A 26042-nucleotide genomic window follows, 5' to 3' on the forward strand; every position below is an offset into this window, starting at 1 on the left:
TGAAGAAAGCAACCATCTGAATAGTGATACTCAAAGTGCAGCCCAGGGACCAGAACTAGACGTTAAACTGTTACCAACCCACGAGAGGACAAGCACAGAGACTGAGAGTGAGAATCTGGAAACTGTTAAAGCAAGTTAAGAGTAGTTTTCAATCTGATGGATCTAATATTAAAAACCCAGGCCTTCTATTTCATATGCCTTTTTTATCTCACTTTTTTCTAATTCTTTTTCATTACCGTTGATAAACATATCAGTTGGTGACAGATTGGAAGTTTTTGAAACCTTGAGTCCTTCGCCAGAGACAACTTGAGAAATATTTCTCTAGAGATCCCTTAAATGCTGAAGGTCCTTGGCTATAAAGATAAACGGCTTTACTTTGATGTCTCCCAATCTCTCTCTTCACCTTGGTTTTCCCACTACAGTAACAAACACCATTAATTTATTCCTTTCCAAGTGTTCTTTTGATATCCCCGCTAAGTTGACAGTAATATTAATTTAGCTCACTGCTTAAAATTTATCATCAGATGATCTATCTGACTGCTCAGAATTTGTTAACACCACGTCATTTGCATCCAGATGTAGCTCCAACATATTCTTGGATGCATTCCTTTCAAGAAGATACGAACTAATTTGATGATCCCGTTTGGAGCGGGTCGCCCAATCTTACAGTATGACTGCTGGCATAACCTGTGGCAGCGAGTCATAATTTTTGAGAAAGTCTAAGCACAGTATAGCTCAGCTTTAAATCCTGGGCCTCCACACCTAAAGAAGTGGCCTGCTATGAACTGAACTCAGGACGAAAGACCTGAAATGGCCATGATTCCGCCAATCCTCCCGGACTCTCGATTCTCCATGTGAACTACTTTAATCCTCAGAACACTTTCCTGATTTACACATTCTTTTATCTCTGACATACATATGTACAAAGATGGATATAATAAATGCATAGTAGTCCCCCTTTAAACGCAGTTTCGCTTTCCAAGGTTTCAGTTACCAATGGTTCAAGTCCGAAAATATTAAACGGAAAATTCCAGAAGTAAACAACTCATAAACTTTAAGGTTCACATGCTCCCTGGGTAACAGGATGCAGTCGTGAGCCATCCCATCGGGAAACCCCAACCATCTGCACAGTCTGCTCCTGATACCAACCACTGCCATGTTCAAGGCTCGATGACTCAGGATCACCCAAAGCAGGTGCACCTGCTTGCGATACATGGTCAGGTCATTGGTCAGCCTCACGCCAAGTCACAAAGCCTACATCACTCACCTCACTTCATCTAATTTGGAGGCATTTTATCTTCTCCCAACACCTTAAGAAGAAAAAGGGTGCTCACAGTACAAGATATGTTGAGAGAGAGAGACCACAACATATACCTTTTATTACAGGATATAGTTATTACAATAGTTCTATTTTACTATCATTATTGTTCATCTCTTACTGCACCGAATGTATACATTAAACTTTAGCATCCATGTGCAAAAAGGAAAAACAGCATGCACAGAGTCCATGACTATCTGTGGTTTCAGGCATCACTGGAACATACTCTCTTGTGGATAAGGAGGGGCTCCTGTTTTGATAAAAACCTGCCAATGATAAACAACTGCTAAAGACTTAGCGTAAGAAAAACACGACCACTACTGCCTTCAGGGAAAATTAAATACACGGGGCTTTGCTATAAGAAATTATTCCAGAATGCCAATAATTACATACTTTTAGTTAAGATGTGCAACATTACTTAAGCTTCCAACTGTTCAACAACTTGAATAATGGAAAAAAGCAAAAATTATGAAAGAGTCTGAGAATTTAGGTCAAAGAATGAATCAGTGACAGACTTAATAAAATAACTACATGTGTTTAATTTCTGCCCCAGTTCCAGTCATGAAACTGCGTTTCCTCCACATAGCCTTTAACTTGGAGACATCCATAAACTCCTGGCAAATTATTTACAACACTGGGAGCTAGCCAATTTGTAGAAACCTGTTGCCTAGAAAATGGTGTTATTTTAGACAGCTACTTTTTCTGAATGACTTCTAATACTGACCTCTTCCTGACATTTGAGTTTTAGTCTCAATTACCTAACAAAGTTCTATCCGAATTCTATTCAGTAAATGCATCTTGAAGTGTTCATATCTAAAGATATTTCACAAATGTACGTGGCCAAAACACCCATTCCACAAGATACTACAGTGATATGTGATTCCAATCTTTTTCTGGCCCATGCTTTCTTGAAAAACAAACAAACAAATAACATGTAGTAGAGAAGACCTGGGTCCAGCCGTGCCCTCCACCCCTTGTCAGCTAAGGAATCTGAATGAGCTGCTTAACTTCTCTGAGACTCATGCCTTCACATGTTTAAAAAAAAAAAATTAAAGATATGATTATAAAAACATTCCTTACAGATTTACTGAGAACAAAGAGCCAACGAAAAAGACAGCTTTATACTATTCACAATGCTAAAGTCAATTATTGTTCATTTCTGTATAGTGACAGATAGATAATAATAGATAGATGATAGATAGATAGATAGATAGATAGATAGATAGATAGATAGATAGATAGATAGATAGAGATAAGCAGCTAGATAGAAAGACAATGTCTATTTAGAGCTCTGAATCCAATGTTGGCCATAGTCGTTTCCACTATGCAATTCACAGCAACATGGATGGAACTAGAGACTCTCATGCTGAGTGAAGGAAGTCAGAGAGAGAATATAATATCACTTATATCTGGAATCTGATATATGGCACAAATGAATCTTTCTACAGAAAAGAAACTCATGGATTGGAGAATAGACTTGTGGTTGCCAAGGGGGAGAGTGAGGGAGTGGGATGGACTGGGAATTTGGGGTTCAAAGATGCAAACTATTGCATTTGGAATGGATAAGCAATGAGATCCTGCTGTAGAGCACAGGGAACTATATCTAGTCACTTGTGATGGAGCATGATGGAGCATGAATAAGAAAAATAATGTATATGTGTGTGTGTGACTGGGTCACTTTACTATACAGTAGAAAACTGACAGAACACTCTAAACCAGCTCTAATGGAAAAAATCATTTTAAAACAGTAAAATCAATTTACATATATATATATATATATATACACACATATATATTTTGGTTGGTTGATTAGCTGGTTTTTGGTTTTTTTAGGACAGCACCAGCGGCATATGGAAGTTTCCAGGCTAGGGTCAAATCAGAGTTGCAGCTGCCGACTTACACCACAGCCATAGTAACACGGGATACGAACCAAGTCTGCGACCTACACCGCAGCTCACGATAACACCGATTCTTAACCCACTGAGCAAGGCCAGGGATCAAACCTGGATCCTCATGGATCCTCGTTGGGTTCTTTACCACTGAGCCACAACAGGAACTCCCAACTTTATATTCTTTCCAGGAATGCTATGGAAAGTTCTGTCATTCCTACAATATAAGGTATATATTCACACAGAGAGTCCTGATCATAAAACTACACTGGGAAGAACACAAAAAAGTGACAAAACCGCTTTCCTTTGGATTTCGTGGTTTCCTCCTTTGCATTTCATTCTTCCTCAAGCCCATTTCTTCTGTCTTCTAGCCCAATGTCTGCCTTTTCTCCTGACACGAATATTAATGCCCCCTGCTGCTGTCCTCCCCCCCCCCCACTGGGCTCCTACAGCAAAAACTGTAAAAAGCCAAATTCACCTTCTTTAAAAATGAATTTGAGAGGCTCAGGTAGCTGTGCTGGTGCAGGTTCAATCCCCAGACTGAGAACTTCCATGCCGCAGGTGCAGCCATTTAAAAAAAAAAAAAAAAAAAGTAAACTCTTTTTTATAAAATGAATTACACAAGCACAGATCTTGCACTGTAAAAAAAAAAAAAAATATAAGACTATGGAGATGAAAGTACGAAGTATCCCTTCACTGCTCATATTCCTTCCCTCTCCAAGCTAGCCATCGAATTGAGTTTGTCAAACATCCTTCCAAACCTTTCTCGGCACATTTAGAGCTACACAGGCACACATATATCGAAGACTTTTATACACAAATACAGTCACGCAGTACCTGTGTATTCTGTAGGCTGACACTTAACCTACTTGCCATTCAGTCTGGTCAATACTCCCCTAGCTTGGCACTGGGGCAGCACAGATAATACTTCCACGTGGAAGTGAAATGGGGCAGCCACTGTGGAAAACAGTATGGTAGTATCTCAAACAATTAAACATAAAATTACCATATGATCCAGCAATTCCACTTCTGGGTATAATCCTAAAAGAAATGAAAATAGGTCTCAAACAGATGTTTGCAGGAGTTCCCTGGTGGTTCAGGGGTCAAGGATTCAGCATTATCACCGTGTGGCACTGGAACTTCTGCATGCCATATGGATGGCAAAAAATAAATAAATAAAAATAAAAGATGTTTGCATGCCCATAGTTATAGCAGCCTTACTCAACAGCCAAAAGGTGGAAGCCACCTAAGTGTCCATCATTGGGCGAGTAGATACACAAAATATGGCATACACATGCAAGGGAATATTTTCCAGCCTTAAAAACAAAGAAAATTTCGACACATGGTACAACATGGATAAACACTGAAGACACTATGTCAAATGAAATGAGCCAGTTACAAAAATACGAATTCTGCATAATTCTACTTATATGAGATGCCTAAAGTAGCCAGATTCATAGACAAAAAATAAAATGGTGACTGCCGAGGGCTGAAGGAAGGGAGAATGGAGAGTTATTGTTCAATGGGCATGGAGTTTGTTTTGCAAGATTAAAAATGTTCTGGAGATGGAGGGTGGTGACAGCTACACAACACTCTGAATGTATTTAGTGACAATGAAGTATACACTTTAAAATGGTGAAAACGGCAAATCCAGGTTAAATATATTTTACAACTTTTTTTTTTTTTTTTTTGTCTTTTCAGGGCTGCACCCGTAGCAAATGGAGGTTCCCAGGCTAGGGGTCAAATCAGAGCTACAGCTGCCGGCCTACACCACAGCCACAGCAACGCGAGGATCTGACCCGCACCTGCAACCTACATCGCAGCTCACAGCAACACCGGATTCTTAACCACTGAGAGAGGCCAGGGATCAAACCCACATCTTCATGGATACCAGTTGATTTGTTACCACTGAGCCACAATGGTAACTCCTATTATACCACATTTTTTAAAAGTATGTGCTAAGCCCCAAATTGAACCTATATGTTAATAAATTTATTGAACAAAAAAATTTTAAATAATGCTTCTCATTTTTTTTTTTTTTTTTTAAGCAAGCAAAGTCTTTATTACAGGAAAGAAAATAGCTCCCAGGACAGCTGGGAAGAGGGAGACGAGTCCCCTCTCTCTATTGTCTTATAGGGGTTTTTATCCCTTAAAGATGGGGGGGTACCAACATGGGGTCCAGAAAGATGTGGTTTTCTCCACTGGCCTTGCTTAAGTTACCTATATCAGTCCTTGCCCAACAGAGGTCTTAGGGGTGGAAATGTCCCATAAGTCTCATGGTTTCTTTGCCCTTTTCTTCCCAAAAACTGAGTCACAGGGGGTTAGGGATTAATGTCCATCTGGGCGTTACTCCCTGTAGTAAACAAGGCCTGTGGGGATGTTACTCCCTGGAGCCCTTAAGCCACAAATGCTAATCAACAGCAGATCAAAGAATGCACCTAGTGCAATGATGCCCACACTCCCCCCTTGACCACCTGAGTTATTCTGCCTCAATCCCCCCTTCTAGAGTAATAATGCTTTTAAACTGAAAAAGGCTTAGGAGTCTCTAGATGGAAAAAAATAACAATTATTCCGAGGGCATTATACCTACTTATAACAGTGGGACATCAAAATATTTCCCAAAACTTCCACTTGATTCAAGATCTCTTATCCATAAGTTGGCAAGAGCAAAGGTTGAGATAAAAACCTTTTCAGAAAACCAAAAGGACACATGTTTCAAAAGGTCAAGAGAAGCAAGGTCAATAGGAAAAACAACTTTCATAATACGCCATTAGAAAGATAACCAAATTACTCAGGAAATGTGGCCCTGAAAAGGAAAATTACGAAACTATTTCTCAAGACCATGGCACCAAAAAGCAAGCTTATGCAAGCACCTTTGTGGAAGCCAAGAAGAAGCTGTTCTACTGGACAGAAGGAGTCCTTTAACATGTAAATGAGGGCAAAGGAGCAGTGAATTAGGGGCCCTAAAACAAATGTATGTGTCTACTAACATGTATTAAAAGAGTCTCACTTTAGGAGTTCTCGCTGTGGCTCAGCGGTTAATGAACCCAACTAGGAACCATGAGGTTGCGGGTTCGATCCCTGGCCTCGCTCGGTGGGTTAAGGATCCTGCATTGCCGTGAGCTGTGGTGTAGGTCACAGATGCAGCTCACATCCCATGTTGCTGTGGCTGTGGTGTAGGCTGGCAGCTACAGCTCCAATTCGACCCCTAGCCTGGGAACCTCCATATGCCGCAGGAGCGGCCCTAAAAATGGCAAAAAGACAAAAAAAAAAAAAAAAAAAAAATTAGCAAATCTGTCTTTCTACCTAAACAAAAGCTATTCTAAAACTACCTTAAAATTGCAAAGAATGGAGGGGACAAAAGATAAGGGTAGGAGTGATTTTTTTTTTTTTTTTTTGTTCCCTTGAGCAATGCACAGTGGAGCTAGGAATCATTTAGTAGACTCATTGAATCTTCGAGCCCTCTCCTTTACGCAGGAGACTGGCCACTTCCCTTCGCCTTGTCCCCTATCCCAACTTCCATACCATATGAGGTCACCCTGAAATGAAATCACCGAAGAGCATGAAAACCCCGACTAAGAGCCACCTAAAACTCCAGACTCCAATTCATCCTAGCACTCCCCATCCCAGGCTCTGGGGGAAGAGGGCGGAATCCTAGCAAGAGTTCCCAAGGCTGATGGCAGAGTTCACTGGGCATAGGCCCTACAGCAGCTTTCATATATGCCAGTAAACCACTAAGAATTTCTATATGCTAACAGCCAAAGAATAAATACCTAGGAATAAGTTAACAGGAACAAAATGTGCAGAAACGAAATGAAGAAAACACAGACCAGTATCCACAGACACAAAAATGGATGTGAATAAGAGAGACTGACCATATTCCTGAAGAGGTATACTCTTAATATTATAAAGTAGGAATAGTCAATATTATAAAACTATGATCCAGTGGCCACTTATCTACTTTTTAAATATAATCATTTGTATTTAAATGATTTCATGCTGCAATGGCAAAGCTAACATAGTAGCAACAAAAATAGTAAGGCTCATACACCTGGTAAAATATTTACCATCTGACCCTTTACAGAAAGTTGCTTGACTCTTCTTATAAAGATGTACATTCTCTCCACAGAAATAAAAAGGTTTTATGCAATGTCAGTCCAACGCCCAGCAAGTAAGACCACACAAGTATTCAAACATATTATAGAGCTACAAAAATTAAAAAGCTATATAATTGCATAAGGTAGATACACTTAGATCACTGAAAAGAAAAAGAAGACAAGAAACAAGTACACGCGACTTTCTCAAAAAGCCAAAACAGTGATGGAGAACACATCAGTGGTAGCAGGATTTGGGGCGGGCGAGATGTAACTACAAAGGGGCAGCATGAGGGAGTTTTCGAGATGGAAGGAAATGTTCCGTATCCTGACTATTGTGGCAATTACATGAATCTATGCATGCGTTAAAATCTATAGAACTATACACCAATAAAGTCACTTTTTCTATGTAAAAAAAAAGAAAGAAGTAAAAGAAGTTAGCATATAAGATGGCATTTCAAAATAGCGACTGAGTAAAGGATTCATTTTACAAATGGTGCTGGAACAACTAGATAATTACATACATAATTATCGAATTATATATATATATATAGGGGGTCAAATTGGAGCTGCAGCTGCCAGCCTACACCACAGCCACAGCAACACTACATCCAAGCCGCATCTGCAACCTGCACCACATTTCATACCACTGAGTGGGGCCAGGGATCAAACCATGTCCTCAAGGATCCTAGTCAGGTTCATTTCTGCTGAGCCACAATGGGAACTCCTATAGAATTAATTAGAAAAATAATAAAATCTCATTTCTATAATGTGTTATACACCAAAATAAATTCCAGATTAAGTGATTGCTTTTGAATAAAAATGAAACTATAACAGAAGAAAATGTAGGTGGGCTCAAAGTGGAAAAGGCATTAACTGTGCAAAACGTTAAAAGAATCTCTGAAGGAAAAAGATTTGATGACAACATACAAAGTTTTGGCAAATCAAATATAAATAGAAAAGGGGGAGTTCCCGTCGTGGTGCAGTGGTTAACGAATCCGACTAGGAACCATGAGGTTGCGAGTTCAGTCCCTGCCCTTGCTCAGTGGATTAACGATCCGGTGTTGCCGTGAGCTGTGGTGTAGGTTGCAGACGCGGCTTGGATCCCACATTGCTGTGGCTCTGGCGTAGGCCAGGGGCTACAGCTCCAATTCGACCCCTAGACTGGGAACCTCCATATGCTGCAGGAGCGGCCCAAAGAAATAGCAAAAAGACAAAAAAAAAAAAAAGGATTCTGTGACAATCTTTATGGAAAAAGAATCTGGAAAAGAATGGATGTGTGTATACATATCACTAAAACACTCTGTTGGATGTCAGAAATTATCACAACCTTGTAAATCAACTATATATCAATAAAACTTTAAAAAATGAAAAAAACAAAAACAAAAAAAATAAAGTGCACTCTGAACACTCAAAAAAGATATACATAAGGCGATTCTTTACAATCCCATGTTATAGCAAAAGACAGATGCCAACTGAATATCTATTAATAACATTGACTTATAGTACATTCACTCACTGGAATACTATGCAGGGATTAAAAAGCAGCTAAGTACTAATACGAAGCCACCTTCAAAATATAGTTTATATGAATGTTTAAGCTGTTAACTATATCAGTTATTTATTGCTGCATAACAAACCACCCCCAAAACCTAGTGGCTCAAGACGACAATTTTTATTTCTCATCAATCTGTGGGTTGGCCATTCGACTCTGCAGGTGTCTCATTGGCTCACTCAAGCAGCTGCATTCAGCTCATGGGTTGGCTCCGGGCCTGAGCACAGCTGGCACAGCGGGGATACCTGAGCCATTCTCTCTAAAGGATACTAGGCCAGGAGACTGCTGCCCATGGCAACGGTGGTATTCCACGAGAGGGAAGCAGCACGGCAAGCCCCTTAGGGCCTAGACTAAGAAGCCACACATCATCATCTTCACGCCCCTTCCTACAGAGAGAAACAAGTTTCAAAGCCATCCCAGATTCAAGGGGTGAGGAAACAGACTCCACCTGTGGATGAAAAGAAGGGCAAAACCATGTTCAAAGGAGAAGAGATAAATAAGGCGAGGCATGCTTTATCAGGAGCCATGACTATAACAATTTACCACAGCTATTGCTTATGCAGAAATTTTTTTAAAAGGGCTTATGTCTGCAAAGAATACCTCTAAAAGAAGTACAAGAAACTAGTAAGAGTACTTGTCTCCAGAGAAGACTATTAGGGAAAGGAATAGGAGATGTGTTTTCTAGTTAACACCTTTTTGTATCTTTTATTTTTTTATCTTTTTTAATATGCTGTACCTTTCTACTGCCTCATAACTACTATTTAAGAGAGTCTGCATATTGAATAAATTAATTAATTTAATGGAACAACACTGAAAACTTGGGGGAAAAATCTGTAAAACCTATGACGAAAGGTTCATCTTCATAATATATTAAAAGTGTACAAAAATAGAACTGCCATTTGATCCAGCAATCCCACTCCTGGGCATCTACCCACAGAAAACCACGACTCGCAAAGACACACGTACTCCAATGTTCACTGCAGCACTATTTGCAATATCCAAGACATGGAAACAACCTAAATGTCCATCGACAGAGGAGCGGATCAAGATGTGGTACATATACACAATGGAATATTACTCAGCCATTAAAAGGAACGAAATACCAGCATTCTTAGCAACATGGATGGACCTAGAAATTATCATGCTAAGTGAAGTCAGTTAGGCAATGAGACACCAACATCAAATGCTTTCACTGACATGTGGAATCTGAAAAAAGGACAGACTGAACTTCTTTGCAGAATAGATGCTGACTCATAGACACTGAATAACTTATGGTCTCCGTAGGAGATAGTTTGGGGGGTGGGGGGATGTGCTTGGGTTGTGGGATGGAAATCCTATGAAATTGGATTGCGATGATCATTATACAACTACAGATGTGATAAATTCATTTGAGTAATAAAAATAAATAAATAAATGTACAAATTAATATGAAAAAGACAAACAGCACATCAGAAAAATGGACATATGTCATGAATTGGCTGTTTTTGCACACACACAGACACACCCACATGCCAATAAATAAAATAAAAGAGCAATTAAATACCATTTCCATCTACTGAATTAGCAAGTAATCTTACAAAATGTGTAATACTGCTATTACCAAAACTAGAGGAACTGCATCCTAGTTCCTATATATATCCTACTACTAGGAATAAAACTTGCTAATATGTTTCTGAAGAGAAATATGTGTATATTTATAGTCTTTACATATAAATATAATAAACTAATATGCTAAATATGTCAAAAGCCTTAAAATTTACATATTCTTTAGCCCAATCATTGACATTTTGCTGACACACAGGAATATACACATCCATATGGGCACTTTTCTTTTTTTTTCTTTTTTTAATTTTTATTTTTTTTATAGTCTCAGAGAAAAAACCTCTGGATAATGAATCTGACAATCACCTAATAAAAAGGCCAGGTTTTTTACTGCCTGCAAAAGGGTTCCTGGACCCAATTTCAACGTGTGTGTGGAGGCTTCCCCATACCAACAGCAATTCTCACCCAACCAGGGTCTGACAATTCAACTTACTTCTGCACTATCTATCTGGAGATAAGATCCCATTCCATAGGCAAAAGTTTAGGCTCAGTCCCACAAGACACCTCCTATTTCAGATGCCAGTGACCCATTGGCTATAAATCAGAGGTTCCCACAACCCCCACCTCAGGTCCTATTAATGGGAAAATGGGAAAGCCCATTTACTCATTAGATTACTCATTTCATTATAAGAGGACATTAAATGACACAAATCAATAGCCAGACCTCCTGGGTTTTTACGGAGGCTTCATTACATAGGCCTGATTGATTAAATCATTGGCCATGCGCAACTGATTCAACTTCTAGCCACTCTCTACTTCCCAGAGGTCAAGGGGTAGGACTAAAGTTCCAACCTTCTAATCAGCCGGTTTGCTCTCTTTTTACCCTTGGTGGGATCCAAAAGTCACCATCCCTGAAGCTTTTTCAGGAACTGAGGACAAGAGACCAACTCTTATCCCACTGCTCTTAAATCATTCAGTAAATTCCAAGGGCTTGGGGAGCTATGAGCCTGGAAGTATGGATGAAGACCAAACATATATGAGATAAATTCAAATCGCAGGTCCACACTGCCTGATCAGACCACAGGGAGTCTCAGTAGTTGGCAAGCCCAGCTACGCACAAAGAACTTCAAAATCACGTTTTAGAGCCTCACTCTTTCATAGACAGGGACAGATAAGAACCATCAGTTTTAAGAAAAGCCACCAATATGAAAGACAGAGAGCAAAACAGATAATACAAAGTATAGGAGAAGTGCTTTTTAAATATTTAGTCAATTATACCTCAATTTAAAAAAAAAAAAAACAACTATAATTAATTCTCTACAGAGAAGACAAGACACTATAACCATGAAACTACAATACCTGTTGGGGGGCCCCAAGATTACAGATCAAAGCCTCCAAATTCAAAAGGAAGATAATTTGCAACCTATACTTCTGTACTTGCCCAAATTATCAATCATGCTTAAAAGCAGAATACAAATATTTTTAACTTCCCTGAACTCACAATTGAACCTCCTTTCCTATCTTTCTTAGGATGCTATGGGGGTATATACATGCTCTAACAAAGCTGGAGAGTAAAACAAGAAAGATGTGAGATTCAGCACCGGAAAGAGGCAAAAGGAACGATACAATGATAGCCGCCTGGCAGGCCCAGACACCAATCAATCCAGATGAAAGCAGTTCCTCTTCAATCTTCTCACCTTGCCATCTCAGCAGATGGCATGGCCATCTACCTACCTGTCACTCAAGCTAACAAAGAGGAAGTCATTCTTGATTCTCTCTCAAACCCCAAACTCAACATACGTATGATTTTACCTTCTAAATAGCTTATGGCCCATTCTCTTCTTCCCATCTTCGTTGCCACCACTATATTCCAAGATTCCATCACCTCTCACCAGCTCTCTCGTAACGGACAACTAACCAGTCTACCTTATCCTGCATGAGCCATGTTCCATATAACAACCAGTGTTGTTTTTTTTTTAATATAAATAAGATGTCACTCTGCCTAAAATCCTTCAATAGCTTCTCATTCTACCCAGACTGAAACCCAGTCCCAAATATATATATAAATTTATGTGTGTGTGTGTGTGTGTGGTGTGTGTTGTGTGTATATATATATATATAATATATAACAAACATATGGTGTGTTGTGCATCTATGAGATAGATAAACGGATGGATGGATGGATGGATGGATGGATAGATAGACAGACAGACTGATCCATCCCATTAGGCTCTGTATAATCTTGCCCCTGACTAACTTCAGAAGCTCATCTCACTTCCCTCTCACACTGTCTCCCTCTATTCCAACCACAGCGGCCTTGAAGATCCTTAAACGTGGAAGCTTTCTCTTGCCTCTGCACATGGTATTCTCTTCTTACAACAAATTCCCAGCTCTTCGCACTGAATTGTTCTCATCTTTCTTGATTCACCTGAAATGTCACTTCCTCCTAGAGAGCTTTCCTGACCATCAGTTCTCAAGTACCCCCTCACCAGGTCAGTTCCCCTTCATTTCCTTTTCTCAGTGAGTTAAAAAGAGGGGCTTTTGTTACGTGAATCGTGGTATGTCCTAACAGACCAATATGCAACCTTTGAAATGAGGTTATCAAAAAGTATTTAGGATATGTGGTTAAGCGGGATAATTTTTAAGAATCAGAGCAAGATGAATGAGGAGAGTTTTTGTACCAGCTATTATGACACCCTAAAAGTCGTAATGGTTAATACAGTGGGAACTGGCCCAAGGACAATGAGGCTGACAGATCAGGACAGAAAACCTAGAAACAGATCCATCCATGTGTGAGGTAAACTTGACTTCATAAGAGAGGTACTATTGCAGAGCCTCAGGCAAAGGATGATCTTTTCAATAAATGATGCTGAGACAGCCAGTTATCCAGTGGGGAGAAAGAAAAAAAAAACCTATGTTCCTATCTCAACCAACACATTTTATAGAAGAAATGGATTTCTATTTAAAGACCAAAAAAGAAAGCTTTAAATTCTTATTGAAAGATATATGACTTCTGGATGGAACAGAATTTCTTGAAATGTTCCTTTTCTCTCTCTTAACAAATACATACACACATACAGGTATAAATCTAAAAAGGAAAATACTGATGAATTTGATTTCATTAAATTAAAACTTCTGGCCACCAGTAGCACCAAATTAAGAATATAAGCCACCTACTGAATGCAGATATTTGTAATATACATAACTGTTAAAAGATTAGTATTCAAAATACAGTATGAGTATTTTAAGATCTATTAAAAATATGAACAATCCATTTAAAAGAAGGGCAAAGGTTATTCTCAAAAGAAGAAATCTGGAGTTCCTGTCATGGCTCAGGGGAAACGAACCTGACTAGTATCCATGAGGATGCAGGTTCGATCCCTGGCCTCACTCAGTAAGTTGAGCAGCTGTCGTTTCCATGAGCTGTGGTGTAGGTCGCAGATGCAGCTTGGATCTGGCGTTGTTGTGTTGTGTGGCGTAGGCCAGCAGCTATAGCTCTGATTTGATCCCTAGCCTAGGAACCTCCATATGCCACGAGTGTGGCCCTAAAATTTAAAAAAAAATAAAAATAAAAAAAGAAGAAATCTGGACTCCCAATAGGGATAGAAAAGATTCTTTGCTACAACAGTAATTAGGGAAATACAAATTAAAACCATAATGAGATACCATTTCACACCCATCAGCGTCACAAAAATTTACTTCTGACAACAGAGTATTGTTGAGACCATAGAATAATGGGAATTCTCATTCATTTCTGGTAGAAGACAACTGATAAAAAAAAATCCAGCGATATCTAATAAAATAGATACCTTAAAAGCTAGCAATTCTATTCCTAGCAATATACCCTGAAAAAGTAGCTTTCAAACTTTTTTGATCATCACACACATATTTTTACATTATGGCCCAGCACAGGCAGACTTACTTATTTAACTGAAAGGAAAATTCACCAAACAGTGCTTAATCTTAGTATGTGTGACACACTCTGATAGTTCCATTTTCTTCTCATTCATTTTTTTCTAAACATTGGGGTGACTCACTCATTGATTTTACAACCAAAAATGGGTAAATATACCCAATTCAAAAAACTCTGCTCCAAGAGTTCCTGTCATGGTGCAGCAGAAACGAATCCGACTAGGAACCATGAAGTTGCGGGTTCAATCCCTGGCCTCGATCAGTGGGTTAAGGATCCAGCGTTTGCATGAGCTGTGGTGTAGGTCACAGACGCAGCTCGGATCTGGTGTTACTGTGGCTGTGGTGTAGGCCGGCTGCTGTAGCTCCAGTTAGACTCCTAGCCTGGGAACTTCCATATGCCAAGGGTGTGGCCCTAAAAAGCAAAAAAAAAAAAAAACTCTGCCCCAGAAAATATTCTCAAATATACCTCCTGAGCAAAGGTGGAAGAATGTTCATAATGGCATTCCTTGCTAAAAGAAATGTAAAACAACATAAAAGTCAGTAAGCATGAGAATGGATAAAAATTGGAGGCATATTCAGACAACAGAATATGATACAGCAGTGCAGTGAAAGAACTAGAACCATAAGTATTAATACAGATAAATGCCATGAACTTAATACTAAGCAAAACAAGCAAGTTGCAGAAGAATGCATATGGTATGGCATCATTTATATATAAACTATGTATTCGTTTGTTTGTTTTGCTTTTTAGGGCCACACCCGCAGCAGATGGAGTTTCCCAGGCTAGAGATCCAATGGGAGCTACAGCTGTCGGCCTACACCACAGCCGAAGCAACACAGGATCTGAGCCTTGTCTGCGACGTACACCACAGCTCACAACATTGCCAGACCCTTAACCCACAGAGCTAGGCCAGGGATCGAACCCACAACCTCATAGTTCCTAGTCAGATTCGGTTCCCCTGCACCAGGATGGGAACTCCTGTATAAACTTTTTAAACATACAAAATAATACTCTATGTTGTTTAGGGATGTATTCATACATGATAAAGTACAGAGACATGCAAAGGGAAAAAGGAGAAAGATCACAGAAGAGTATGGAAAAGCCAAGTGAAGAACTATATACTATATTGTTAATAGTTGCCCATCTTCAAAATTGAACTATTGTCTCCTGGGGCAGCAGCTGCCTTGTAGGCACAAGGCTAATAAAAAAGAGAGGTTCAGCCTGCCAGCAGAAACTAAAGCAGCCAAACTGAGATCAGTCTTCAAAGCCTACAGCACTCACCTTTTAAAACCGTTTCTATTTAGTAATCAAGTACACTGGGTGTCTATTTTTAACTAGGTAATGAAATTCAGAACATGGATCAAAAAATGCAACAGGTAGTTGTGGGCGGATGAGATGTCACAGCAGATGCCCCCAACACTGCCATGTGCCAGTAAGGTTGAGTCACTGTGATGCACTGAAAAAAGATATTGAGGCTCAGCTGCCACAGGTTGCAGTGAACCCTTTCTGCTTTCCTCTCAGGCATCATTCCAGAATGCTGAACACTTAGACATCTTCGAGATTCGTAAACCACTAAAAAAGACCAAATATGGCATCTTACAAATAACACTCATGATCAAATTAACACAGAGCAGAGAGCTAATCAACGTTCATTGGCTCATGGAATAATTCCCTAAAATAAAAAATTTGGTCCCTCCAGGTCTCAACATGTATTCTGCCTAGACAGTAGACCCAGTACAATAACACACTTGACTGTAATTTCAAAAATATCAACTCGTTTGTCAGGAAAATGTCATTTAAAAGAATTATAACAGAATTTAAGCAATCAACTTTCGGTTGATTTTTCAGACCAATAAACCATATTCTGAGCCACAAATCCAAACCACTCTGACCCCCAAAACGAAGCAACTTCTCTGGGAAAACCTCTAACCCATTCATTCATTCCACCTTACACACACAGGAAAGGTAGTATGGGCGTCTTGAAGGAGGCATAAAAATAAATTAAATAAGAATCCTGTCCAGAATACTGACAGCCTAGCAATGGAGTTCAGAAACACAGTCTTAGATCAGGTAGAAAGATTTAGTTGCCATAAGAGAAATAAAGATGAATTGCTATTTTAAAAAAACAGGCAAACAAACCTTACTTTGCATAGATGCTTGCCCATCTATTCCTTCTGTGAGCCAGACCCAGAATCAGATACGCTAGTACCTCATCTCTTCAAGGGCAAGTAGCTATACAGAGTAACGAGACTGGTTCTGGTGACCTCCAAAAATCAGTCTCCTCATTTCACACCTTGCATATATAATGTGGCCTACTAGCATGCCCCATGTGAATCAATAGAAATCCCAAATGTGGATCCCAATTCACACAACTGAGTGCTGCTGATCTAAAAGAAAAGGAAATGCCAAAAGGGACACACCAAAAAAAAAAAAACTTTGCCCTGACGCTGCCACTGTTTAGCCATAGAAACTTGAGGAATTCACACTTTGGTTAATGGAAGGACTGAGGAAAGAGTGGTTAACAAGCTTCCAAAGAACTTTCATGACTCCTTCAGCCAAGTACTACATAAAAGGCATCAGTAATACTCCAGATGAATAAGGCTCTTCACATCATTTTATGTGTTGCAACTTCATTAATGTAAGTAGGGATGCTTTTGTTTCTTGTTTAAATCTAAAGAAAGTAAATTCCATAAACACTATACGTCTTTAAATGCCATTCCCAATATTTTTCACAGAGCTAGTCCAGACAGGGCCAGGTCCAGTGGATTCATTTCAAACCGATTATCAGATCCATTACTTGTACTTAAATATTGAATAAATATTCAGGAATTGGGGAGCACCGAGGAGGGAGTCTACAAAAAAGAAGTAAAGTGACTTCATGATGAAGTCATGGATACTGATAAAAGAGTAGGAAGTTCAGGTTTATATGTTTACATCATCTTACATAAACCAGACCCTAGTCCTTTGGCCATCAGTCCCCTAACATGTCTTCAATATCTCTGAAAAGAATGTTTCTGACAAACTAAAGAAAGACACTTTTTTTTTTTTTTTTTTTTTGGTCTTTTTAGGGCCGCACCCACAGCATATGGAAATTCCTAGGCTAAGGGGTCAAATAAGAGATGTAGCCTCCAGCCTACGTCACAGGCACAGCAACGCCAGATCTAAGCCAAGTCTGCAACCTATACCACAGGCTCTTGGCAATGCCAGATCCTTAACCCAGTGAGTGAGGATCGAACCTGCATCCTCATGGATACTAGTCGGATTCATTAGCTCTGAGCCACCATGGGAACTCTGAAAGACATTTTTCCATTTTTCCATTACCAATTCAAGCCAGGTAACATCCCTGGGTCACAAGTTTGGTTTTTATAAGGACAATTTTAATGAGATGTAATCAACAAACCATAAAATTCACCCTTAAAGATGACTAAATTGGGGGGTTGATATATTTACAGTATTGTGTAACCATCAAACTAATTTTAAAACATATTGTCACCCCCAAAATAAACCCCATACCAAGTGATTAATTAATTGAAGGTAATACCATAATACCAGATCTTTTTAAAAGCATCCTACCATTCCAGTGAAATGTCCAACTATCTTAGGCTTCTCTATCTTACTACCTTTCATCCAGGCCATCAGCTTAGTCAGAAAATAGCAAGATATGTAGAAGGCAAAAACAAATGAGCCTAAAAAGAAAGACTACAAGAATGCAACATTTCTAGTAAGAAAATGCGCAAAAAAAAAAATGATGAGGCTATGCTCAAAAGCCAACTCAACAGAGCTCCCAATGACAAAGGCTAGAACAATTGAGCAAAACAGCAAATAAAGACAGTATTGGATTATAGCCCAAAGAATAAAATAAGTACCTAAAATTCATACTGACAAAAATAAATCACTGAATGGATAAATAATTGGAGAAGAGATAGTGCTTCTTTGCAGATGAATTCAAATTACCAAATGTGGAAGGAATAGGGAAATTAAAAATCACTCATACAATCACTGCAGTAGAAATTATTGCAGGCAAGAATCACTAATGGACGCTGAAATTAATGGGCACAAGTATGATGAGAACCAGAACATCTGCAAAGTCGCAAAACATCACTCCACAAGATTCTTACTAATTACAAAGGGAAAATCACTTAACTTTACAAAAGAGAAACCTAGTAGATACAATCTTAACCAAGTGGTCAAAGTTGATATACTAGTTAGGTAGACACATGAACATCATGTACTCCCTGATTTGATGCACTAAAAATGGTACCACATCGCTCCTGTAGTATTCTTGGGAAAAAACATCTTTCTCACTCTAATAAAAGGAATACATTAGGCCAACTCATATTGAGCAGCATTTCACAAAGTAACTAACCACTGCTATCTTTAAAAGGCTCAGAATCATGAAAGACAAAGAACGAAGGCACTGCCACAAGTTGGGAAGTCTACAAAGACATGACAACCTGCAACTTGTATCCTAGACTGGATCCCAGATGGAAGAAAGAACACTAATGGGAAAACTGGCAAAATTTAAATAAGACCAGAGTAATTCTTATCAGTATATAACAATGTGAATTTTCTGTACTATTTTTGTAACTTTTCTATAAGTAAATATATTTCAAAATAAAAAGTTGGGTTTCTTAGAAGTGCAACATTTCTAGACCTGAGATCTTACTGTGTCAACCTCATTGGGGAAAATGACTCATTCCGACTAGCTATTATCATGTGCCCTTTAAGAGAGAATAACAAATAATGTCAGATTCACAATCTCAAATCCCAGCTCTCACAGTGCATCCTGATGGCAGAAGACAGAGCAAGAAAACGAGTCAATGATGAAAAACGCATGTGCCGAAAACCACATGGTACACTAAGCCCAAAGAGATATGACTTTGAAGAAATGAACATTTGATCATAAAGCAATGGCCCACTAGTTGTTGGCACACTGGAGTTTAATCGTAGGAACAAACTGTCAATTTCTCATTGCTACTCAACTCTATACAGGTACTACCTGACTCCTACAAACATATAAATAAATAAATCAATAGAGCAACGGCTCACAACACAAATAAAACAATTTGAGGGAGTTCCTATTGTGGCTCAGTGGGTTACAAACCCGACTAGTCCCCATGAGCACGTGGCTTCGATCCCTGGCCTCCCTCAGTGGGTCAAGGATCTGGTGTTGCCATGAGCTGTGGTGCAGGTTGCAGACTTGGCTTACATCTGGCATTGCTGTGGCTGTGGTGCAGAGCCAGCAGCTGCAGCTCCAATTTGACCCCTAGCCTGGGAATGTCCAAATGCCACAGGTGTGAGCCTAAAAAAGGGGGTGGGGAAGCACAAAAAACAAAACCAAATTGCAACATAAAATATCAAGAAATGGACAAAAACAACTAAATCGACACATGATAAGGTCATGACTTGATGAATTTCTGTGGTGTTCAATTTTTACAAGTGTGATGAGAAAGGTTTATTATCAAGTAAAGGTTGGATTGGCTCTGGTACATACCCAGACTTCAAGTCCGTTATCCTCAAACAGTTGGTAGCATCTAGTCCCACTTTTCCATTACGGACCACGCTAGATATGAACGGGGAGAGCATTGGAGAAATTCGGTTCAAGGCCACTTCTGGGGACATTCTGACTTGCAAATCACCACTGAAAGGAAAAGGAAAGAATGATATGAGACTATCCAAAGGAACTGGATATATCAAGCTTCCTGGAAACTGGCACGGCACACAGAAGTGTCACTTGCATGACACCTTATTTCCCGTCTTGTGGCAGCCTCTTTCAATGACCTTCCAGAAGAACCCATCACCCTCCAGCTCCCCTACTGAGACAAAGACTTTTCAGAAAGAGCTGCTATCCTTAAAATCCAATTCCCACCCCCTTTCCAAAGCCAATTTCTACACTGCCACACTTTACTTAAAAGCTGTCCCGGAGTTCCCCGTCGTGGCTCAGTGGAAACGAATCTGACTAGCATCCATGAGGATGCAGGTTCGATCCCTGGCTCACTCAGTGGGTTAAGGATCCAGTGCTGCTGTGAGCTGCGGTGTAGACTGAAACATGGCTCGGATCCAACATTGCTGCGGCTGTGGCATAGGCCAGGGGCCACAGCTCCCATTCGACCTCTAGCCTGGAACCCTCCATGTGCCATGGGTGCGGCCCTCAAGAGACAAAAAAAAAGAAAAAGAAAAAGAAACAAAAGTTCTCAGCACAAACTAAGCCCCCAGTAAACATCTTTTAACAATGAATACAGAGACAAAAACTACAGAAATATTTAGGTATGAAGGGAAGATATTATGCCTTCAAAAAATCTGGTAGAAAATGGTGGATCTGAGCAACAGACGTAGCAAAAATCTACTTCACAGTTAAATCATGAAAACACATACCTATTCGGGTATTAAGCAACACAAACTAACATGGATCTAAAAGTTTTTGACTTTAAGGCACTAAGAAGTTCTTAGCTGTGAAAATACAAAAGGAAAACCAATAAATTATCTCTAAATTACTTGGAAACCCATGGGGCTGGAGGAGGGAGGGGGTACGTGAATTCCTCTTAATAGATTTCTAAATGAAAGCCTCCACTTTCAGAGGTGAATAAGTCAATTTAAATGATGGTTTTCTTCCTCAATCTGAAAGGATAATCCCACATCAAAAGCAAATTAATTTCCTGCAAGTTACAAGTAAATGATGAGCTCGTTCCAGTTTTCATATATCATGCCACATGAGAGTTTACAGTTCCCTGCTAAAGGCTGTAAACTGGTACCTGTTTTAATCATTTCAGAGTAGGAATTAAGGGAAGGGCTGCAGTCATCTTTCAATAAATAATGACACTGTGACCCTATAGAGTGTGATAACACCCAGAAGGACCCCCGAAGCAGTAAAAAGCTTTATCCTCCAGTGCTCAAATCATGCTGTCTGCAGACATAAAACAAGCTCCTCTTCTGACCACTTAACAGACGCTCTTCCGCCACCATTCCAGTATGTGATCACGACATACGAATAAACATCTAATGCCTGTATTATCAGTCATAAAAATCATGTGTATTTTAATAACACTTCTATTTCTTATAAAGAGCTTCCATATGCATTAGTGCAGCTGATCTTCACAACCCTGGCCCATTAAGGTGTGAATTCAAATTCCCATTTTACAGATGACATGGATAACTTTTATAATTTGTCTCTGAAGGGCATACTAGCCTATATTATCATTTTGAAGGCTTTTTTTTTTTCCTATTCTGCAACATTTCCACTTTTATTTCTACCCATTGATGTCACAGTTCTTGAAAGGATGCTTATCTAGATCATATGCAAAACAGAAATACTCATCTTGGAAAAAGCAAAAGGACCTTACCTACATTACAGAATTATTCTTCCATGTACTTCCCCACAATACCTATTTTACCTCTCACTTCTATGAAAAAAGGAAACAGACCCAACACGTTCTGAAAATCGACTTAGTATCGGGCACTGTATTACCCACCTCTATCTGTAATTTCATTTATTTCCCCACAACTACCCTGTTCTCTGGTTAAGAGTATTATTCCCATTTCACAGATAAGAAAACCAAAGCTGGGCAAGATTGAGTAACTTATTCAAAGTCACAGATTCACAAATCTAGCAAGAAGGATCGGAATTCAAATCCAGATCTCCCTCCAAGTCCACTATACCCATCTTCCTCTCAAATAAACATTTATAACTTCAATCACCAAAAAAATAAAAGCATCAAAGTGAATGTGCTTTTTTTAAAAAAAAAAAAAAAAAGCATACATCTAGTAAAATGTGAGCAAAAAAGTCACCAATTTAAACTAATGGTTGCTTGACAACCAGAAACAAATTAGACTACTGTTGGTCTACTGCTGAAGCCTAGTGATTCACCAGGCAAACACTAAAGGGAACAAACCTGCTCCAGAAACCAAACTATACTTAAGGTGACAACATCCCATTCAATTCAGCAACTGGCATGACCTTAGAATGACACCTGAAGGAATGAATTTGTCTTTGTTTCCAGCACAGCCAGAACACTATCTTTTGACAGTGCAAGATTTCATGCAGCATTAAAATGTTTCAGCAGGAGCTGTTGTGACTTCTCTAAGGAAAAAAAAAAAAAAAAACCACTGATTCCAAAATCACAGGTCACCAAACAGCCAAAAAAGATGGTTCTTTGGCGCAATCCTTTTGAGTAAGGGACACGGATGGGGGTTCAACCCCCAGTAGTAACTTTACACATCGAAGCACAATAAGAGATCCTAGATAGGCAAAAATTTACGGTGGTCAGCCTCCCCTGAATGCTAATTGTGCAATTTCTATTTCCTGATTTTGACGTATTACAGAAGGAAAATGCAGAAATACAATTTTTATAGGGATCTGCTGCCTCAAAATAGGGTCACATGAGGTCCTCTGATGGGCAGCCTGGGGAATACAAAGACGTCTGAAGCATCGTCAGTTTCTTGCAATTAAGATGGGATGACAAACACGGAAACATGTGCCCAGCTTACGTCATGGAACGGAAAGGGGTGGCGTCCTGCTGCGTCACGTCGACGTCACGCAGCGCACGAGGGAAGTTACACGGGGGAAGCAATTTCTCCAAGGGGCAATGTTCAAGAAAAACAAGTCGACTCGAACCCAAAGAATGACATCCCGCTCCAAAGGGGGACATCTAAAAGGGACCAGAGGCTCTTCCTTCTCCCAAATTGTACGATCCCCTCATCAGGCGGGAAGGAGGAAGGAGCTGAGCTTAATCAGGGACCAGGGGCGGGCTAGGCATGGAAAGAGCAGCCTCTGGCCTTGGGGGCTCGTTCTCTAGGGAGCCAGCATGATGGGAATGAACAGGGCATCTTTGGAACAGGGGCCTTCTCTATAGAAAGAGGAGGCGAGCCCTGGGCATATTTAAACCACTGTCCTTAGCACCACCTGTGCGACTCGGGATCCAACCTCCCCGCACCAGCCCCAGTCCAGGTACCTGGAGCTTAGTCCGATCGGTAACCGGCGACTACGTGGGGTACAGGTTACCCGAGCGCGCCCCCGACCGACGCACCAACCTGCGCGCGCACCGCGGGCCGGATGCGTGCGCGCCCCCCGGACGTCCCGCCCCGCCCCCTCTGCGGCCCAGGAGCCGGGCGGCGTGCGCGTCCCCGGCCGCGCCAGGCCAGGCGCTCGGAGAGGCGTCCCCGCAGTGCCTGAAAGTTCCTGCCTCGGCGCCTGCCTCGTGCGCGGCAAGCAGCACGGAGTCTGGACCGATCAGGAGGGCTCTGTAGCGGGAAGCTGTGCAGGGAGACAATTCCTGGAAGAACTGGGGGCAGTTGGTGGGCGGGGTTATTTCGGGCATTCAGGTGGGCGACCCGCACGGACGTCCTGCAAGGCCCGCGTCGTTAGGGAGCGTAGGAGTGGCGTCCCTGGTTACCGGGTCGGGCAAAGGTTAAAGGGCAGCCTCCTGGTTGGAGAGCGCCGACGTAGAGCAATGGCCGCGTCTGGGGAACCCGGGAGGCAGTGGCAGGAGCAGGTGGCGGCGGCAGTGGTGGTGGTGGGCTCCTGCATGACCGACCTGGTCAGGTTAGTCTGGGGCCAGTTTGCAGAAGCCGCTGCTCGCGGGAGGGACGGACCGTGTTCTCTCTTCTTACTGCCTTGGCACTGGGGCCTTGGGCATGGAGCCTGTTGGCTTTTGGTGTGAACTACAGGTTTCCCCAGGCCGCCCTGTGCCTCGATGGGAAGAGGCAGGTTTTGAGTCTGTGAAGGTAACTGTCAGATGAGGAAACAAAGGCCAGAGCGTAGTAAAAGCTCTCGTGTAACTAGAAGCGCCTCCAAAGACCTGTTCCTGTTTTCCGGACCAGGCTGTTGAACCTCTCCCCGGGCTAGCCAGTGACTTTAACCAAGTTATTTTACCTTCCAGAAGGTGCCCCCACCTCACTGGGCTGTTATGAAAGTGAAATGAACTAAAGTGTTTTGAGCCATAACACCATCCAGGTTGGGTATTATTCGTGGAACGTGTATAAAATGAGTGGAGCAGAGGTCAACAGGCCGTTCACTCTATTGATCGTTAGCATTCTTGCATTTCATATTTTCCGTTTATTTTTCAGTATTAGAGTAACTGTAGGTTACTTATGGCAAACCAAGTGTGAATCAAAATAAAAACCCATAAATACAATATCTATAATAGTAAAAAACAAAATCGGAGTTCTCTTGTGGTGTAGCGGGTTAAGGATCCAGCGTTGTCACTGCAGAGGCTTGGCCACTGCTGTGGCTCGCATTGGATCCCTGGCCCTGGCATGGACCAAAAAAAAAAAAAAAAAGGGATGAAATAAAATATGCTAGAAGGAAATCGGAAAATCGTTGAGCTAGGTCAGTGACATTGGATCTTTCCAATTTATTTTTTAATGAAAATGGCTTTTTTGATTGTAAAAGTAATATTTATTTATTGCGCTCTCTCCCTCTCTCATCTATATCCCAAGGAAATCCTATGATTCATGTTGCTTCACTTTAATTTTTTGCTGAGTGCCTTTTCAGATATAACGCTATTTTTCTTACAAAAAATGAAAAGTGATCAGACATACTGCAGTATGACCTGTCCATCTTTCCTGCAACCTTGCTTTTCAGAAGAGTAGCTGAGAACCTGGAAATAAATAAAAAGGCCTTGGGACAATAAAAATAAGTCACCAAATCCCTGCACCAAACCACCTGTGTTTTTCTTAGAAAATAGTTTTAGGGTCTTCCCATAACCAGCTTAATCTTACATTGCTTAAAATGTTTATAAGCCAGGTTATCACCAGCCAAGGTTAGAAAGGTGGCGAGTAGAAAGAGGAAGAGACTGCCGGGGCAGGCACATGATTACCAAAAACCTGAAGGTGAGAGAGTGTAATAACAAGCAGCAAAAGACCTTCAAGTGCCGGGAGCCTTTATTTTTCCACAAATATGTGAGCTACCTCGTGCCAAGATGGATGTGCTTCCTTTGGTGACAGAGCATAAGTTCACTTTAAGTGGACATGTGGCAAAGAGGCCTACACTCTTTCTTGAGAGCTCAAGCCTGCAAAGGGCCACACAGTAATTATTTTAGGCTTTTCGAGCCACATATGGTCTAGGTCATGTACAAATGTAAAAAACTATTCTTATTTCCTATGCCTTACAAAAACAGCCTGCAGGCCATAGTTTGCTGACTGCTGTCTAGAGCATCCCCGTCTCACGCTCCCTATGGTAATTGATGCTACTGGTGATGACTCTTTTCAGAAAAGGTACTTGATAATTGGTAGGTTTTATATAAAAATAAGGTATGTGTTTCACTTCAAAAATAGTTCCTTCAAATATATTTAGTTTAGTTACATAAAGGAATAACCTGCAGACATCTCAAATAATGCATTCCTTAGAAAATCCATCTAGCTAAAATTTTACCTTACTTCCATAGATGAAGCAGCAGAGGAAAAGAAAGCTAAACAACTTTCCCATGCACCCTACCTGAATAAGAATTTAAGGGTTAGGACTTCCCGTCGTGGCCAACAGAAACGAATCCGACTAGCATCCCTGAGGTTGCGGGTTGCAGATGTGATCCCCAGCCTCACTCAGTGGGCTCTGAATCCAGCAGTGTTGTGAGCTGTGGTGTAGGTCGGAGACCCAGATCAGATCCTGCGTGGCTGTGGCTATGGTGTAGGCCAGCAGCTATAGCTCTGATTCGACCCTAGCTGGGAACTTCCATACACAGCGGGTGCAGTCCTAAAAAGCAAAACAAAAAAGGTAAGGGTTAGAATTCAGAGCCAC

The 26042-nt window shown here is 40.7% G+C and overlaps 2 protein-coding genes across 7 annotated transcripts in view; one reads left to right on the forward strand and one right to left on the reverse strand.

Moving 5' to 3' along the window:
• BABAM2 (BRISC and BRCA1 A complex member 2) overlaps positions 1–23395 on the reverse strand; it is a 431165-nt gene extending 407770 nt beyond the window's left edge. For both annotated transcript variants that reach the window (XM_021088348.1, XM_021088349.1), the window contains exons 1-2: positions 23260–23395; positions 19806–19952 (exon numbers count right to left, since the gene is read on the reverse strand). In XM_021088348.1, the coding sequence (XP_020944007.1) occupies positions 19806–19933 (128 nt within the window). In that variant the 5' untranslated portion in view covers positions 19934–19952; positions 23260–23395. The remainder of the gene's footprint in view (positions 1–19805; positions 19953–23259) is intronic.
• RBKS (ribokinase) overlaps positions 23739–26042 on the forward strand; it is a 97416-nt gene continuing 95112 nt past the window's right edge. For 4 of the 5 annotated variants that reach the window (XR_002342152.1, XR_002342153.1, XM_021085801.1 and 1 more), the window contains exon 1: positions 23739–23849. Coding sequence is in view for 3 of the 5 variants with exons in the window: in XM_021085801.1 (XP_020941460.1) it covers positions 23758–23849 (92 nt within the window). In the remaining 2 variants the exon portion in view is untranslated. 5 annotated transcript variants of the gene reach the window in all.

The sequence above is a fragment of the Sus scrofa genome, chromosome 3 (genome assembly GCF_000003025.6).
Source record: "Sus scrofa isolate TJ Tabasco breed Duroc chromosome 3, Sscrofa11.1, whole genome shotgun sequence".
Taxonomy (NCBI): Eukaryota; Metazoa; Chordata; class Mammalia; order Artiodactyla; family Suidae; genus Sus; species Sus scrofa.